The following is a 19,225-nucleotide window of genomic DNA, read 5'->3' as shown; positions in this document are numbered from 1 at the left end:
ATTTTGCCCTGGGGCCCCATTGTTGCTTAAACCGGCCCTGCGTATATACAAGTTCTTTGTGAGTCCAAAAGAAAAAAAACTGGGCGTGATATTTTTGTGCCTGCTTGCTACTTAAAGAGAACCCGAGGTGGCTTTGTATAACGTTAGTGGGGCACAGAGGCTGGTTGGGCACACTAACACCAGCCTCTGTTGCCCCATGGTGTGTGTCAAAGACCCCCCTGCTCGCCGCTATCCTTCCCGCAGTGCTGGCGACACGCAGCGCGTCGCCAGCACAATGTTTACCCTAGCGCTGTCTGTCAGCGCCGCTCCCCCGCCTCCTCCGCATCGCCGCTACCCGCCCTCGTCCCTTCCCTCCAATCAGCGTGAGGGAAGGGACGAGGGCGGGTAGCGGCGATGCGGAGGAGGCGGCGGAGCGGCGCTGACAGACAGCGCTAGGGTAAACATTGTGCTGGCGACACGCTGCGTGTCGCCAGCATTGCGGGGGTATAGCGGCGAGCAGGGGGGTCTTTGACACACACCATGGGGCAACAGAGGCTGGTGTTAGTGTGCCCAACCAGCCTCTGTGCCCCACTAACGTTATACAAAGCCACCTCGGGTTCTCTTTAAGAAAAAATCAAACATTCTTTCAAACCTTACAGTAAATGCAATGCACTGCTGCAGTGTATAAGTACAGGACCCCAGCAGCGAGGAAAGAAGAGTGGGGTGACTGTGGTTACCTTGCCTGGGGCACTGAAATAGTCAGAATCCTCAGACAAGCATTGGAAAAAGAAAAATGGTCAGATGTATGCTCATAACATTTCTGTGTTGTGATGGTACTCTCATTAATAATGCTGATTTATTTTAATTATAGAGAAAAGGCAAACATGAAAAAAGAGCTGTATCAATGAATACATATATTGTACAGGGAAAGGCAAATTGCAGATGGAGAAGAGGTTTAGGTATTTCCCAAATACTGCATGGTGCTGCCGATTACACTAAGCTTTTCTCTAATTGCCACTTTTTGCCTTGAATTGCCACTACTGCAAAACACTCTTCAGACTTTAAAGGGAATATGATGAATGTGATAAGGAAATACATAAATAAACATAAATCACTATCTGGTTTATTTAATCAATTGCCTAATGACTTATAAATAGGTAAACACTGTATCTTAAATGGAAAAATAACCCCTTAACTGATCAGTAAGGCTGAATATGAGCAACTTATCTGTCCTAGCCATAAAGAGGAACTGTTACGACCCATAGGAGAATGCAGTAAATTATTCAGAATACCCACCTATACATTAAATATACTGGTTTCAGCATCAGAAACAGTTCCTATAGCCACATATTGCTGCTGTAAGGATTCTTCCTGTGGCGTGTTCTGTCCATTGCGGTGGAGCCGCAAACGGACAGTTCTGGCTTGTCAGCCTGCATTCGGTCGTGCATTCGCAATGAGTCACATTGTCATTTCCAATTGCTCTGCAGCTCAGAATGCTGTCATCATTCCACCAATGGCTTACTACAGCTGAACTGCAGCCAGATAGCCCTGGATTTCCTGCATGCATGTTGTTGCATAGGACTGCATGCATTGGTACAGATAGTCTTTCAGCTAGCAAATGGTAACCAAGCCAGCTCAAGATTGAATGATTACCATTCAGCTGTGTGGTGTAACGATCGGTGTCAGCAAGAACAGATTTTCTGATTATTGTTGATCTGCAGTATCACCAATAATACAGATGCTATACCGGATTATGTAGTGATCTGCAGAATCACCAATAATGTAAGTATAGCGATACACAGGACAACGAGATGTAAAGATAGGTGTTTGGTGCAACAGTAATACAACGAATACTGATCACCCGAGGAGCGGGTGATTCAGACTGCACTGCAGCTGGTGATCACCTGAGGAGCAGGTAATTAACACTATACTGCAGTTCCTAATCACCTGAGGAGCAGGTGACTAAGAGTGTACTGTAGCTACTGGTCACCTGAGGAGCAGGTGATTCAGACTGTACTGCAGCTACTGGTCACCTGAGGAGCAGGTGATTCAGACTGTACTGCAGCTACTGGTCACCTGAGGAGCAGGTGATTCAGACTGTACTGCAGCTACTGGTCACCTGAGGAGCAGGTGGTTAGCTGTACAGAAAATCCCTCACCAGGGACTAGGCTCTCTGGTGAGGGCAGAAGAGTCAGACAGGCAGATTTGGCAACACACGGACAGATAAGGTACAAAGACAGAAGGCTAAATCAGAGTAGTATTCAGGCTGAGTCAGCAACAGGATCAGATAGGCAGAAGCACAGAATCAGTAAGCAGAAGAGTAGTCAAGGCTAGCAGAAGGTCATAACAAATAATACAATTCAATTAGTACTTTAGCTATCAACAAAAACTGTGTGGATCCCCAGCTCCTGCTGGTTCTAGGCACACTTTGGGATCTGACTAAGGTCTGAGTGCTTACACGTAGCATATGCAACAGCAGACGAGGAGCTACTGACAGGCATGTCCTATATATAATGAGAGCGCCCCATAGCGCCGCCCCAGTCACTCAGCCAATCAGGAGCACTGCTGGAGTCAGCTGACCAGCCGATTAGCTGACTCCCCTTCTATTCGCATAAAGGTCCTGTCGGCTGGCGCGCGCGCTCATTGCCCTCAGTCTATGTGCAACTGAAGGACCAGGCAAAACTCCACCATGTAATAGCACGGCGGACATGAAATGATCTCACACCTCTCATGCTGGCTGGGAGATCAATCACATATGTCACATCATTAATTTTTTTGGACACTGGGTATGGGCCTACAAATCTGGGTCCTAACTTAGGTGATGGTTGCTTTAACGCCAGATGCCGAGTAGACACCCACACCATGTCTCCTGGGGAAAACTTCCACTCAACAGACCGCCTTTTATCTGCCTGTTTTTTCTGCGTCTGGAAGGCTTTTCCCAGATTCCTTTTTACAAGCACCCAGATCTCCTTCAATGCCCTTTGCCAATCCTCTAGAGCCGGAAAAGGGGAAGATGTCAATGGTAAAGGAGAGAATTTGGGAGATCTCCCTGAAACCACCTGGAAAGGAGAAAACCCTGAAGAGAAACTCTTCAGATTATTATGCGCAAATTCCGCAAATGGCAGGAACTTTACCCAATCTGAGTGTGCATCTGCCACATAACACCTGAGAAACTGCTCCAAGGACTGGTTAACTCTTTCGGTCTGTCCATTGGTCTGTGGGTGGTAGCCTGATGAAAATGACAGGTCCATACTGAGCTGATGGCAAAAGGCTCTCCAGAATTTAGACACAAACTGGACTCCCCTATCTGACACCACATTCTCCGGAATGCCATGCAGCCGGAATATGTGCTGGATGAAGAGATCAGCCAGTTCCTGGGCCGAGGGGAGTCCCTTCAGAGGGACAAAATGAGCCATTTTGCTGAACCTATCAACTACCACCCAGATGACCGACTTGCTTTCAGACCTGGGGAGTTCTCTTACAAAGGCCATAGACAAGTGAGTCCATGGTTCATTTGGCACCGGTAAGGGTTGTAGCGTACCTACTGGTGCTTGACTAGAGGGCTTATTTCTGGCACACACAGAGCACTCTCTTTACAAACTCTTTGCAATCAAGGGCCAACGAAGACCACCATACACATCTGGCCAGTAGGTCCTGAGTTCGAGCAGCCCCGGGATGCCCTGCATTCTTATGGGCGTGGAACAATTGCAAGAGTTGTAAGCGAAAAGGAAGTGGCACAAACAGAACCCCCTCGGGCTTCCCTTCTGGAATATCTTTCTGGTAAGGCCCTAGGGTAAGTGCCCAATCCTCCCAGGTCTCCGTGGCTGCCACCACCAGTCTTTGAGGTAAGATGGTCTCAGGGGTTGATGGCTGAACTGTCTTGGGCTCAAAACATCTAGATAATTCATCTGCTTTGACATTCTTACTTCCCGGTGTATACGTAATGACAAATCTGAATCTTGAAAAGAACAAGGACCAGCGGGCCTGTCGGGGGCTAAGTCTTTTAGCCCCTTCGATGTACTCCAAATTTTTATGATCAGTATAGACCGTGATCGTATGTTCTGCCCCTTCCAGCCAATGGCGCCATTCTTCAAAGGCTAACTTAATGGCCAAGAGCTCCCTATTGCCAATATCGTAGTTTCTCTCGGCTGGAGAGAACCTACGAGAAAAGAAGGCACAGGGATGTAGTTTGCCTTGAAGGCCAGAGCGTTGAGACAGCACAGCCCCAACCCCAATCTCTGATGCATCCACCTCAACAATGAAGGGGAAGGTATTATCCACGTGTCTCAAAATGGGAGCAGAACAAAACAACTTTTTCAACGTATCAAAGGCAGACTGTGCCTCTACTGTCCAATGATAAGTGTCAGCCCCCTTCCTGGTAAGGTTAGTGAGGGGTGACACTACAGAAGAAAACCCTTTGATGAACTTCCTGTAGTAATTGGCGAAGCTAAGAAATCTTTGGAGTGCCTTCAATCCTACAGGTTGAGGCCACTCCAATACAGAAGAGACTTTTTCAGGATCCATGGAGAGACTTGAAGTGGAAATGATATATCCCAAAAAAGGAACCTTAGTGACTTCAAAGAGGCATTTCTCTAACTTCGCATACAACGAGTTCTGCCTCAATTTTCTTAAAACGAACTTCACATGTTTCCGATGTTCTGTCAGATTGGGTGAGAAAATCAGTATATCATCCAGATACACTAACACAAATTTTCCCAGAACTTCCCTAAAGACTTCATTGATCAACTCCTGGAAGACGGCAGGGGCATTACACAACCCGAAGGGCATGACCAGATACTCGTAGTGCCCGTCGGGCGTGTTGAACGCCGTCTTACATTCATCACCGTCCCTACTGCGTACCAGGTTGTATGCTCCTCGTAGGTCTAGCTTAGAGAAGATACTGGCATTAGTCACCTGAGCAAACAAATCGTCAATCAACAGCAGTGGATAGCGATTTTTCACTGTGATCTTATTTAAACCCCGATAGTCAATACAAGGTTGCAGCCCACCGTCCTTTTTCTGTACAAAAAAGAACCCAGCCCCTGCTGGTGACCGGGAAGGACGGATAAAGCCTTTGGCCAAATTTTCTTTAATGTATTCCTGCATAGCCAGCTTCTCTGGCCCAGACAGATTATAGAGATGGCCTCTAGGGGGCATACAACCAGATCTTAACTCTATGGGACAGTCGAAGCTCCGGTGTGGCGGGAGTTTCTCTGCTGATTTTGGACAGAACACGTCAGAAAATTCTGCGTACTGCACTGGCACCCCTTTAACCTGAACCTTGGTGGCGCAAACATCAACTTTCTCCAAACAATGATGATGACAATGGGCTGACCAGCTCTGTAGCTGACCTGAAGCCCAGTCGATCTGAGGGGAGTGTAGTTGCAACCAAGGCATACCGAGGATTATGGTAGAGGTTGCCATTTGCAGGACAAAGAACTGTAGTTTCTCCTTATGCAGAACCCCTATATTACACAACAACAAGGGGGTCTGAGAGAGAGGCTGTCTACACTGTAACCGAGAGTAGAGTGGGGCCGAACCTCCGATTTTAGGTTCGAGAACCGGGTTCGCGAACTTCTGCGTAAGGTTCGGTTCGCGGAAAAGTTTGTGAACCGCAATAGACTTCAATGGGGATGCAAACTTTGAAAGAAAGCTGGCCACAAAAGTGATGGAAAAGATGTTTCAAGGGGTCTAACACCTGGACCCCCAGGTGGAGGAGTGGGATACATGCCAAAAGTCCCCGGGAAAAATCTGGATTTGCCGCAAAGTAGCGTTTTAAGGGCAGAAATCACATTGAATGCTAAATGACAGGTCTAAAGTGCTTTAAAACATCTTGCATGTGTATACATCAATCAGGTAGTGTAATTAAGGTACTGCTTCACACTGACACACCAAACTCACTGTGTAACGCACCGCAAACAGCTGTTTGTGTAGTGACGGCCGTGCTGGACTGGTGCGCACCATGGCGAGAGTGCAGGTTTTGGTGGCTTTACAGCCCATATGGTCGCCTGGCTGATGTAGCTGAATGACAGAACAGTGACTGTCCAGCTGATCAAATTTGGTCTGACCACAATGAGGCAACGACCTTATTATCGTGGGTGTGCCCCCCGAGACACTCATCTAGGCGCCGGTCATTGCTTCATTGTGATACGCATTGCTTCATTGTGATGCGGTGGGTTCACTGAACAGAACAGGTATGCAGTGGTGGGTTCACAGAACAGGTATGCAGTGGCAGGTTCACAGAACAGCAGGAAACAAAGCAAGCGCTCACCAACATGGGCCGCATCTGAATGACTCACCACCTCATATGCACCGCTTAAATAGCTCAAATACACACTCAGCAATCAGACAGATGCAAAACATATGCAAAACTAAACTAAATACTTACCATGCAAAACAGGATTAGCACATTTGCATGCAAAACTATGATGGAAGCTAAAATTTCTCCATAGACCAGTATTGCATTGTTTGGATGCGGGCGTACATTTTAGTCCAGGGGGGGCGGTGTGCGCCACAGCGATTAACCATTCAATTGTACAGTATTGGGTCAGGGATGCGCAGCCTTTTACCTATATTTTAGGTTCACAGAACAGGTATACAGTGGCGGGTTCACTGAACAGAACAGGTATACAGTGGCAGGTTCACTGAACAGAACAGGTATACAGTGGCGGGTTCACTGAACACAACAGGTATGCAGTGGCGGGTTCACTGAACAGAACAGGTATGCAGTGGTGGGTTCACTGAACAGGAATACAGTGGCGGGTTCACTGAACAGAACAGGTATGCAGTGGCGGGTTCACTGAACAGAACAGGTATACAGTGGCAGGTTCACTGAACAGAACAGGTATGCAGTGGCAGGTTCACTGAACAGGTATGCAGTGGTGGGTTCACTGAACAGGTATGCAGTGGTGGGTTCACTGAACAGGTATGCAGTGGTGGGTTCACAGAACAGGTATGCAGTGGCAGGTTCACTGAACAGGTATGCAGTGGTGGGTTCACTGAACAGGTATGCAGTGGTGGGTTCACTGAACAGGTATGCAGTGGCGGGTTCACAGTACAGGTATGCAGTGGTGGGTTCACAGAACAGGTATGCAGTGGCAGGTTCACTGACCAGGTATGCAGGTATCCAGTGGGCTCACTGAACAGAACAGGTATGGTGGGCTCACTGAACAGAACAGGTATGCAGCCAGGAACAAGCTAAGCCTAACTAATCTTTCCCTATGAGAGACAGTCTGCAGCAGCTCGCCCTACTCTCACTAACGCAGGCAAACGAGTGAGCTTAATGGCCGCCGCTGCCTGCCTTTTATTAGGGGGGGAGTGGCTCCAGGGGCTAGTGTAGCCTAATTGGCTACACTGGGCCTGCTGACTGTGATGTAGAGGGTCAAAGTTGACCCTCATGGTGCATTATGGGGCGAACCGAACTTCCGCAAAATTTCGCCTGCGGGACGCGAACCACTGAAGTTCGCATGGAACCGTTCGCAGGCGAACCGTTCAGCCCAACTCTAACCGAGAGTCATCTACCGCTGTGATCTGAATTTGATGGTTTAAAGGAAGTAAGGGAATCCCCAATTTTTTGACAAAGTCATAATCTATAAAATTAGCTGCAGAGCCTGAGTCCACGAATGCTTCTGTGGCCGTGGCCCGACCCTCCCAGGTAATGGAGCAAGGGAGGAGTAAACGTTTATTATCTAGAGGTAAACACGGCTCGCCTAGGGTATTACCTCTGACTACACCTAGGCGGCAGCGTTTCCCGACTTTTTAGGGCAATTCTGGACAATGTGACCCTCCTCAGCACAGTATACACAGAGTCTTTCTGACCTTCTGCGATTCTTCTCCACTTGTGTTAACCTAGACTGACCGAGCTGCATCGGTTCGTCCTGAGGTGACGAGGGTGGAGAAGAGGCGTAGGAAACAAATCTTCCAGCATTTCTCCCACAGGTTTGTTTTTGATCGCGAAGGCGGCGATCAACCCGCACCGCCAATGAAATTGCTTCATCCAGAGATTTAGGCTCAGGATGACCTAATATCAAATCAGAAACTGCATCAGATAGTCCTGACAAGAAACAATTTAATAACGCATACTTTGCCCATCTAGCTGAAACAGCCCATCTCCTAAATTCTGCGGCATAAACCTCAACAGGGTTACGACCCTGCCTGAGATTCTTTAGTTTCCTTTCAGCCGTGAGAGCAATATCCGGATCATCGTATAAAACGGCCATAGCCTTAAAAAACTCCTGAACTGAGGATAATGCCTCATGCCCTGTGTGAAGACTATATGCCCATGTTTGTGAATCTCCTGACAAAAGGGTCTTTATAAAAGTTACCCTCTGGTTCTCAGATCCTGACAGATTGGGTCTCAACTTAAAATAAGATAGCACACGGTTTCTGAAACTCTGAAAGTCAGATCTATGCCCCGAAAAGTTTTCGGGTACGGACATACGAAGGTCCGAGACTGAAGGGGATCGCACTGTATCAATAGTCGTTTGAAGTACCTGTACTGTCCCAGACAGTTAAGTGATCTGAGTCTGTTGGGTATTGATCACCCCGGTAAGACTGTTTACTGTGGTGGTCAGGACTTCAAGTTGACTACGCAGTGCGTCCATAATTTTTGGTCTGCTGTTCTGTAACGATCGGTGTCAGCAAGAACAGATTTTCTGATTATTGGTGATCTGCAGTATCACCAATAATACAGATGCTATACCTGATTATGTAGTGATCTGCAGAATCACCAATAATGCAAGTATAGCGATACACAGGACAACGAGATGTAAAGATAGGTGCTTGGTGCAACAGTAATACAACGAATACTGATCACCCGAGGAGCAGGTGATTCAGACTGCACTGCAGCCTGTGATCACCTGAGGAGCAGGTGATTAACACTATACTGCAGCTCCTAATCACCTGAGGAGCAGGTGACTAAGAGTGTACTGTAGCTACTGGTCACCTGAGGAGCAGGTGATTCAGACTGTACTGCAGCTACTGGTCACCTGAGGAGCAGGTGATTCAGACTGTACTGCAGCTACTGGTCACCTGAGGAGCAGGTGATTCAGACTGTACTGCACCTACTGGTCACCTGAGGAGCAGGTGGTTAGCTGTACAGAAAATCCCTCACCAGGGACTAGGCTCTCTGGTGAGGGCAGAAGAGTCAGACAGGCAGATTCGGCAACACATGGACAGATAAGGTACAAAGACAGAAGGCTAAATCAGAGTAGTGTTCAGGCTGAGTCGGCAACAGGATCAGATAGGCAGAAGCACAGAATCAGTAAGCAGAAGAGTAGTCAAGGCTAGCAGAAGGTCATAACAAATAATACAATTCAATTAGTACTTTAGCTATCAACAGAAACTGACTAAGTGTGGATCCCCAGCTCCTGGTGGTTTTAGGCACACTTTGGGATCTGACTAAGGTCTGAGTGCTAACACGTAGCATATGCAACAGCAGACGAGGAGCTACTGACAGGCATGTCCTATATATACTGAGAGCGCCCCATAGCGCCGCCCCAGTCACTCAGCCAATCAGGAGCACTGCTGGAGTCAGCTGACCAGCCGATCAGCTGACTCCCCTTCTATTCGCATATAGGTCCTGTCGGCTGGCGCGCGCGCGCATAGCCCTCAATCTATGTGCAACTGAAGGACCAGGCAAAACTCCACCATGTAATAGCGCGGCGGAGGCCGCCGGCTGAGACGCGGAGGCAGCCGCCATGCCGCTCACTGCTGCGGCGGCCTCTCCACTATTCACTACAGTCCCAGGCAAAACTCCATCATGTAGTAGCGCGGCGGAGACCGCCGGCTGAGACGCGGAGACAGCCGCCATGCCACTCACTGTTGCGGCGGCATCTCCGCTATCCATTATATGAGGAGATTTGCATGCTTGCATCCATTGGCTGATGCCAGCATAAAAGTCTGCCTCCCCTTTTAGGCCTCGCCCGTCATAGTTTCAGCTCTGTCTAAGCTGTTACTGGGTCCCTTTATACTGTGAAATATATTCCTTGTCTTGTTACTTTCTAGTTCAGTTATCTTGTGGAGCTCCGATTATATATTTCCCCCGGGGACATATATACGTACTCCTTCTAGTGCAGAGAATTTGTATTGTTTGTATTGCCTAGTTAGTTCGCTGTATTGCTCCAGTCCAGATCTAGCTAGTCCTTGCTTATGTTATATATTGGTTCATCGCCAATATATACATATTCTAGTCAGCGTTTGTTATTTTCCTTGTATTTGTGTTACAATGATATATCAGTGCCGCTGATATATACGTACTCGAACTGTTGATATCCTATGTTCAGCTAGTCAGTTTTTAGCACGTTTCGGTAGGTTGCGCTTAGCGTGATCACCCGTGCTTAGCTAGCATAGTCCTGTCCTTGAGAGGTAGCTATTGCTGCGGTTGCTATTGGTTACCTAACTCTTGTCTTTGTGAACGCTTGCTGTCACTGAGGCAGTGACTAGATTAGCAAGCGTTCATTCTGTCAGCCTCTGTCCTCCTAGTCCTGTCCTTCCGAGGTAGCCTTTGCTGCGGTTGCTACTGTCTACCTCACTCCAGTCTGTCCTGTATCTGTCTGAATGTTTGCTATCGCAAGAGCAGCGCAACATCGCACTGCGCTGCTATTGGGTCTTATCAGAAGCCCAGACGGTAATGAACATTCTGCAGAGATCACTTGCCAGTACTAGAGATGTTGCCACCTTTTATACATTTCAGAAAGTAAATCAGGGAGAGGAAAATTTTACAATGTAAACACTGACTAAATTATTTATAAATAAATATTTTTTTTAAAAAAAGCAATTTTATTCATAATGTTATCTTGGTTACAGTTCCTCTTTAAATGCGCCTTGGTACCCATGACCTTGTTGACAGTTCACCAGTTATCCTTTCTTGGGCTACTTTTGCTAGTTACTAACCACATGATACCTCAAACACCCCAAAAGACCTGCTGTTATGGAGATCCTCAGACCCATTCGTTTAAAAATCACAATTTTGCCCATGTGAAAATCATTCAGATCCCTATGTTGGTCATTGTTCCTACACGTCATCTTCAATATTTGCTGCCTAATATATCACACCCATTCACAGGTGGCCATCTAACAAGATAAGCAACTTTATTATTTCCGTTCAGCAGAGCTGCTCAAACATTCTTATGGTGGAGCGCCTCTAAAGGGGCCCATACACCTAACGATTTTCCCGCCGATATACAGCAGATTCGATCACTGTGATCGAATCTTCTGTAAAATCGTTGCGCAAATGCAAACGATTGATTTCCGTCCGAAATCAATCGTTCCCGTCGATTCACGTCGAGCCGTCCGTGCGGAAGATTTTTCTCGATCGTCGGGAGTGCATCAATAGCGGCGTTCGAATGCCCGACGATCGATGCAATACAGCGGCAATACATTACCTGCTCCGGCCGGCGCGAGTCCTCCCGGTCACCGATGTCTTCTTCTCCGCTGGGTTCCGCGTTCCGGTCCGGCTGGCTTCACTTCCTGTCCCGGCAGGAAGTTTAAACAGTAGAGCGCCCTCTGCGTTCCAATCGCTGCTCTCTCACCGCCTGTCTTTTCCTCTCTGCATACACGCTGATACACACGCTGCTTCCGGCTAAACAGGAAGCAGCGTGTGTATCAGCGTGTATGCAGAGAGGAGACGCGGCAAGAAAGCAGCAATTGGAACGCAGGGAGGTATGTTGTATACAGCGCTTCCTGCTTACTCTGCATCTGAGGGGGGGGGGGGGCACGGAGGGTGGCCCGGGAGAGGAAGGGACGGAGAGGTCGGGCTGCCATCCCCGCGGTTCCGGCTCCCCCCTCCATTACAGCGCCCCCCTCCCAACAGCGCTCAGGGCAGCGGCACGGCCCGCACGGCCCTAGAAACGGGCATGCACATAAATGTGAATGTTAGTAGCAACCTTCCATTGTTAGTATTACATTCATGTAAAGTAACCGCTGTATTGAGTACTCACTGTCCCAAAATACAAAGAATGTGTTACTTGTGTTTTAATAATTCTGCACTGAATGTTAGCTTTTTTGTTTAGATAAACTTGCCCTTCTTTTGTAGCGGATTGACCCAGTTACTGTGCCTAAAAGCAGGCAACTTATCTGCTCAAATCTGGAGAGATTTTTCTCCAGGAATACATTGAACTAGAAGGATAGAAGGAAAGTGATTCCTTTGTGTACACAGATTAATATAGCTTAAACCGCTAGATAGAATAATGTATTAATATTTGCATAACACAATGAACAATTACACAAAATACTTCCAAAAAACAAAACTGACAAAAAATCTGACCAACATTTTTGAATCTGTAGTCCATCCATATGGTTGTGGTAATAGCAGAGATAAAAAGTCTCTCGCAGGCAACACATAGATATAATTGCATGACACTCCTCTATATCATCCAAACATCATATTATGATGCTGCAAATGACTGATTCCACAGGATCACACATATGAGAAATTGAAGCAGGCAAGTCTCTGCTGGTATCCAGTGTGAATATACGGAGGATGGAACCAGAAGAAAATATAACTGTGATAAGCCTCAGGAAATGCACCAACCAATTAAGATGCAACCAGCCATTGCCATGTGTTGTAGATGGATTGCCAGAATATGCCTGCAGCAACACATACAGAGCTCAGTGATATAATGAAACTGGTGCCTCATAAAAAAAAACATACTTCAAACTCGTATAATGTCCACTAGTCCATAGATGTAATGAATCTGAGCTGTCTACACAAACCAAAGTGAGCAGATGTCATCCACAAAAAATTAAATTGCCAGTTTATTTTGTCTAAACTTCAGTCCAGTCTGGCCATTTACCAGAATAGATGGTGCATGAATTGAGTTCAAAATGTAAACTGCTGTCATTAGCTTGTGTGTGCTAAAAGACCATTATCACCAAAAATTGTAAAGTTTAAAATGGATGTGCATGCATATGTATATAATAAAATATACATACAGATGCAAGCCACAACTGTAACACTGTTGCACATCAGCAGTCCATTAGTGATTACCACAAACTACCAGTCAATTAGATGCAACAGTCCTCTTCAGTAAACCAAATAGAACAGTGATTGACAAAATAGTCACAATATCATGCTCAGTGACCAGCAAAATTATAATCAGCAGTAGCACATAATGATAGGCCTCATTCATAATGATAGGGCCTCATGGGCGGGCGGTGCATCCAAGTAACCGCATGGGTTAGTCACATAGTTTTGTGGGCTTCATAGCTCTGTAGATTGAGAGTATGTAAGATTTAGTTTTGATTTAGTAATCTAGATAGGCCAGGATGGGTAGTTTTATTTATATTAAAAGAGTTAGATACTTAGGTTATTTAGGTATATATATGTATACATTGACATGTATACCTGTGTCTCTTGTTTGGTTCTGCCTCTGTGTTTGTATCTTTCAGGTCCTGAGGAGATGCTGTTGTTAAGGATGTGTAAATCTGCCTCACCTGCAATTGGCCAAGGGCCAGAAGTGCGGAAAAGCTACTGCCCAATGCTGGAGGGGTCATTTGTTCTATAAATCACTTGTCCTCACTTGCCTGAGGTGCAGCCTAGACCGTTCTTCTCCCACCCTCCCTTCCCTTGTTGTGGGCATGAATAATTGGTGGTGTTGAGTCAAGGTCGGTTGTCCGGGCCTATGTTGTTTTGTTGGTTTAGTGACTCATCTAATATGGATTCCATGTGGCTATGCCCATGGAGTATTGGGTGAAGTCACCCACAGCTGTGGGTTGGGCTTTGTTTCCTGTGTCATTGTGGCACATTCATTAAATAATCTGCATAGTTGTATTGTTATTTAAAGATGTTACGGTTAAGTGTATTTGTTTCATTGAAATAAAAGAAAAAGAAACAATTTATCCACCAATAAAAGTGCCTGCTGCCTATTTTATTCCACATTGTTGTGTGAGTCTTTATTCATGTAGGTATTTTTGTCTTTTAAGCTTTTAATTTCTTTTCTCCCCACCACCCCTTTGTATATACTGCCCTCCCATGCTTCTAAATGTGCACACTGCTGTGTAAAACTTCAGGACAGCATATCGCACTAAGCTCATCCAAGACAAAGAGACAGAGAATGATGTGTATGTCACTCAGGCACACGGTGTGGGATCTACCAAGAAGTCCTTTATGTTTTACCTGTAGATCATGATCTACCTAAGGGCACCCCTGGTTTAGTCCATCTCCTCATAGGGGATTCTCAGGGTTTTCTTTATTTTCAAAAGCATTTACTGAACGACAGTGAATCAGTCCAACTGCCAAAACAATGTGCAGTGAGTATGGAAGCTGTCTGGAGGCTGGTATCTTTGTATTGATGCTTTCCAGGGTGTGCTTATGGGAAAAATAAAGGAAATATTCATACTACCACATGAGGCGATGAACAAGTCCAAAATCTGTCACATATGTCAGATTTTAAATGCTAACTGTAAGCGACAGCAGCATAGGAGAAAAGTATTTTATAATACATTTTATTTTGGGAGAAATCTACTTCTTAACATATGTATTTAAAAAAAAAAAAGAATTATTTTAAAGGATCTACTATTCTCAGCTGTGCTGACTCTGCACTAAAATCTGCACTGAAGACTGTCTAACGAAACAGCTGTAAGGTAGGGGGGTAGCGGGGTCTTCTCTGCATATCTGTATGCAGATTGCTGCAACTTACACCTGTTTTTAGGGTGCAACTACAATTAGATATCACTTTGAGCACATACAATTCTCCTAACCCACCTTCTTTCACAAAGCCTGTGTTTAAAGGGTACCTGAATGTACAGCTTATATAGATTTTAACAAGTAAATCACATGACTATCATACCCTTTGACGTAGTCTCTCTGCCTCCTCCTGGTATCCAGCCAGCTGCTTTTTCCACTTCTCCACATTAGCATTTGCTTCACGCAAAGCTGCAACCAGCTTGTTGTTGTTGTCCTGGAGACTGAAAAACTCAGCTTCCCATTGCACTTCACATACGGAACTGCACAACACAAAGGGGACACATGAAATACAATAGATAGTCACACTGCCTAATTCTCATTCTTTTGTATCAGGGTAGTAATCATGCTTGCGCTACTGTAATGATGAATTCTAATTTCTAAACACATCCTCACTTAAAGACGTTCTCCACAAATGTTATATAAAAGTCTGCGCATAGTCATATCAGTTTCTATGATTAATCTTTAAATGCTCTTTCCCCTTTACCCACATTCTGCTTGGAAAGACTATACTGTAAAACCGTATCATTGAATGAGTTTCAACAGACTTTCCGAAGAAGTCTTTACATCTTTTACAGTGTTTAAAATAATAGCCAGTCCATTCCAAGCAGAGTATGGAAATTCTGTTCTCTTTAAAACAAACACCATTGCCATTATGGTCTAAGTTACCTTTAGTTTAAAAATTCACAGCTAATGTAGAAACATAAAACAAACTTGGCCCCAATCACTTTTTAGCACCGTACAATCTCTACCTGCTTTGCTGACCCTAAGTGGATCCGTGAATCTAACTATCTGCCCATCTCTCCCCGGGGCCATATGTAATTCACTTCTAAGTTTTCTACTGGGAGATCATTTTCATCTTCTTTAGAGTCATTTTTCAGCACTTTGCGATTAAAAAAGTACCAAAAAGTAGGTAAAAAGTACTGGTTATAATTATTATTTAGTATTATTTATATATCTTCTGCAGCACTTTACAGAGTATATAGTCTTGTTACTAACTGTCCGATAGAGGGGCTCTCAATCAAATCCCTACTATATTGTAAACAAAACAGAGACACCAAGCAGAATAAAATGAGTTTTATTTTAAGAAAAGTGGCACTGGTGGGCTTACCTCCCCAAGAAATACTTAGCGAGATTATGTCAGCAATCGACTTTAAATATGTACTCCAAAAAATTGTGACACATTTCGTAGACATTAATCCACTTCCTCAGGCAGTATAAAGCAGGAGCAACTGGTGCTGTCTCTTAAGCAAGCAAGGTGCTCCTCTAATCTCAATGATCCTTTCTTGGGGAGGTAAGTCCACTACTGCCTCGCTTCCTAAAGTTGCTTTTAACTTTATTCTGATTGGCGCCTCTGTTTTGCTTACAATACATTGAGTTCACACCTGGCGTAGGGGTGGTACCCCCTCTTTCCTGCATCTATAGAGAGCGACATCTTAATCCCGAGTGGAGTTGGGTCTAATCCCCTCCCCCGCAATAAAAGTGGTTGCCTAATGGTAACCCACAGGTGTGAGTATTATAACGTACATTTTATTTAATATCAAAACGTGGTTTCTAACTACTACACTATAGAGGCTCTCGATTGTCTTTTTATATTACTATAATCCCTACCATAGTCCTATGTCCATCGTAGTCTAATCCCAATTTAGGGGGGAAGCCAATTAAGTTATCTGTATGCAGTAAGTACCCAAAGGAAACCCATGCAAGCAGTGATGTAAACAATGTAGGAATAATTATAGCAGACAAGTCGCGTCTGGTGGCGGAGAAGAAGCTCTGCCAAATAGGATTAAATTCTAAGCAGTAGGGGAAAGGATACATAAAGGGGGATGTAAGTCCGAGGGAGGAGATGGAGCTATGAAGATTGTGGGCAAACTATGGTGAACAGATGGGTCTTTAAAGGGATTCTAAACTGAGAAGGATATGAATTTTTCCTTACCAGTTGCCTGACTCTCCTGCTGATCCTGTGTCTCTAATACTTTCAGCCACAGACCCTGAACAAGCATACAGATCAGAAGCTCTGACTGAAGTCAGACTGGATTAGCTGCATGCTTGTTTCAGGTCTGTGATTCAGCCACCACTGCAGCCAAAGAGATCAGCAGGAAGCCAGGCAACTGGTATTGTTTAAAAGTAAACATCCATATCCCTCTCAGTTTAGGTTCCCTTTAAAGCCCCATCTACACGATACGATTCTTTATACGATTCGATTACGATTCTATTTACGATCCGATTAAATCCAACATGTCCGATCGGGATTCGATCCGATTCAATTCGATTTGCCATTGCAAAACAATGGCAAATCGAATTGGATCGAATCGAATCCCGACCGGACATGTTGGATTTAATCGGATCGTAAATAGAATCGTAATCGAATCGTATAAAGAATCGTATCGTGTAGATGGGGCTTTAGACCTGCTTGAATGAGTTGAAGATGGGGTTGAGCCTGATGGGGGAGAGGGGGCGGAGTCCTGGAGCCTTGCGAGTGAGCAAGTGATGCGGGGGGTGGACATCTGCAGAGTGTTGGTGAAGAACAGAGAGCGGGTTGGGGAGTACCCTGGAATGGGATCCAAGATGTACCAAGGGGAGGTATGGGGAATGAAAACTTTTTTAAATATCAAAGTGAAAAAGTATTGTCAGAAGTATTCAGTTTTTTTGCTTGCTTGTGGTTAAAAGGGCATTTTATCGATAGGTTGTGAAATTATCGCCTAGGAGAAGACTTGTTTTCCAAAGTTTCTTCAAGTGATATTTTCACACCTTCAACGCTTTTTAAGCTACCAGCAAGCAAAAAAAAAAAAAACAAAAAAAAAATTGTAAAAATTACTTTTTGGTATTTTTTCTGATGTAGAATGCTGAAAATGTATTATAAACTGCAGATGAAAAAGTATCTCCGAGGAGAAAAACTTAAGGTGGCCATACACTCGTTAGATTAGCAGCAGATAGATCATCAGATAGATTTCTGATCTATCTAATGTGTTTAGGAACATTTTTTACTAGGAACAGATTTCCAATAGATTTCAGTTTGAAATCTATTGAAAATCGATCAGATGGCATTTTTTTGCCATCAGATTTCCATTAGGGCCAATGAAAAATGATAAGCAATCTAAACAGATCGACCTAGATTTTCCAGCCTGCCAGATTGATTGAAATCGATCGAAATCGGCTGCAAATCGATCAATTGGTCAATCGATTTTCAATCAACCAATCGATTTTCGGCTGAGTGTATGGGCCCCTTCAGGAGAAAAAGTGTACTGAGTAAGGGCCAGTGTATGATTTTCATCTGCTGAATCCTGATTGAAGTGGGTTCCTTATCTACTTGTACAATCACAGTCCCTTCCAGGTAGTATTGGACTCTTATCTCCATGTTCATTTGCTGCCTGGGTGTTTCAGGCCGTGCTTCTCTCCACACTGAGAGCCGAGTTGCTTCAGCAGAAAATTCCAATCTCTGTATGGAGGCCACAAAGCCCTTACATGATTTTAATCATTTTATACATGGCCCGTGGCCATAGAGAGGATGTTGGCCGTGTGTTATTGGGTTAAGTGGGTTACAGGTATAAATTACAAATATTATTCCCCTTGAATGACACATCCAGTGACACTAAAGCAGCCCATACACTCAGCCGATTTTCTGGCCGACCGATCGATCCCGATCGATCGATCGATCAATCGATTGCAAATCGGTTGGCCAATCGACCGATCGACGGCCGATTTCGATCAATTTCGATGGATTTCCATCGAACTTGCAGGGTGGAAAATTTAGGACGATCTGATGAGATTGATTATCAGTTTGCATTGGCCTTAATGGAAATCTGATGGCAAAAAAATGCCATCAGATCGAATTTCAATAGATTTCAAACTGAAATCTATTGGAATTCTATCCTGGTAAAAAATGTTCTTAAAACGCATCAGATAGATCATCAGATGCATTTCTTATCTATCTGCTGCCAATCTGACGAGTGTATGGGCACCTTTAAGGGGGTTATCCTTTAAGCGTTCCTTCCAGTAAATGATCTACTTAGAGGATAAAATCATTTCTGGTAACTGTTCCCTGCACTGGACATTTCCCCAGTTTATCAGAGAAAAGTCATCAGATTTAGACAGGCAATAAGTACATACAGCTCCGCATACTGAAAGGCATTACAATCTACTAATCCACTCTGTAAATGCAAGTGATTTAGCAAGGTTTCATTACACTAATCTCCACAGTAATCAACTGATTTCAGCGTTGGAATTCAGGAGATGAGAGGATACAACTGATTAATGTCTGGTTATCTTTGCCTTTCCCATTTGATTGATATCAGTTTTGATAAATGCTATCTAGAGAGGACAAGCCAAAACCATACAGCACTAAAGAGGTTCTAACCTTGTGCTGGCACAGGGGAGAGATTCTAAATACACAGATGCACCCAAATCATTATCTGTGTTATGTAATTGTTGGGTATTTCAACTGACTGGTAGCAGATGGAGCAGGGAACTACTCAAATCTGGATTGCACTGGCATATTTTCAGCCATACTGTATTATGTGTCATGGAAAAGCTTCACAGCTCAACATTCCTGCTTATGTGCAG

At 44.8% G+C, this 19,225-nt stretch overlaps 1 protein-coding gene across 2 annotated transcripts in view; it reads right to left on the bottom strand.

Annotated features, from left to right (window-relative positions):
• Window positions 1-19,225, bottom strand: part of HOMER3 (homer scaffold protein 3) — a 224,654-nt gene that overhangs the window by 46,468 nt on the left and 158,961 nt on the right. For both annotated transcript variants that reach the window (XM_068234198.1, XM_068234197.1), the window contains one exon: window positions 14,769-14,925. In XM_068234198.1, coding sequence (XP_068090299.1) covers window positions 14,769-14,925 — 157 coding nt within the window. The remainder of the gene's footprint in view (window positions 1-14,768; window positions 14,926-19,225) is intronic.

Source organism: Hyperolius riggenbachi, chromosome 1 (genome assembly GCF_040937935.1).
Source record: "Hyperolius riggenbachi isolate aHypRig1 chromosome 1, aHypRig1.pri, whole genome shotgun sequence".
NCBI lineage: Eukaryota > Metazoa > Chordata > Amphibia > Anura > Hyperoliidae > Hyperolius > Hyperolius riggenbachi.
Note: the sequence above shows the minus strand (reverse complement) of the source record. Positions and strands in the feature narration are given on the sequence as shown.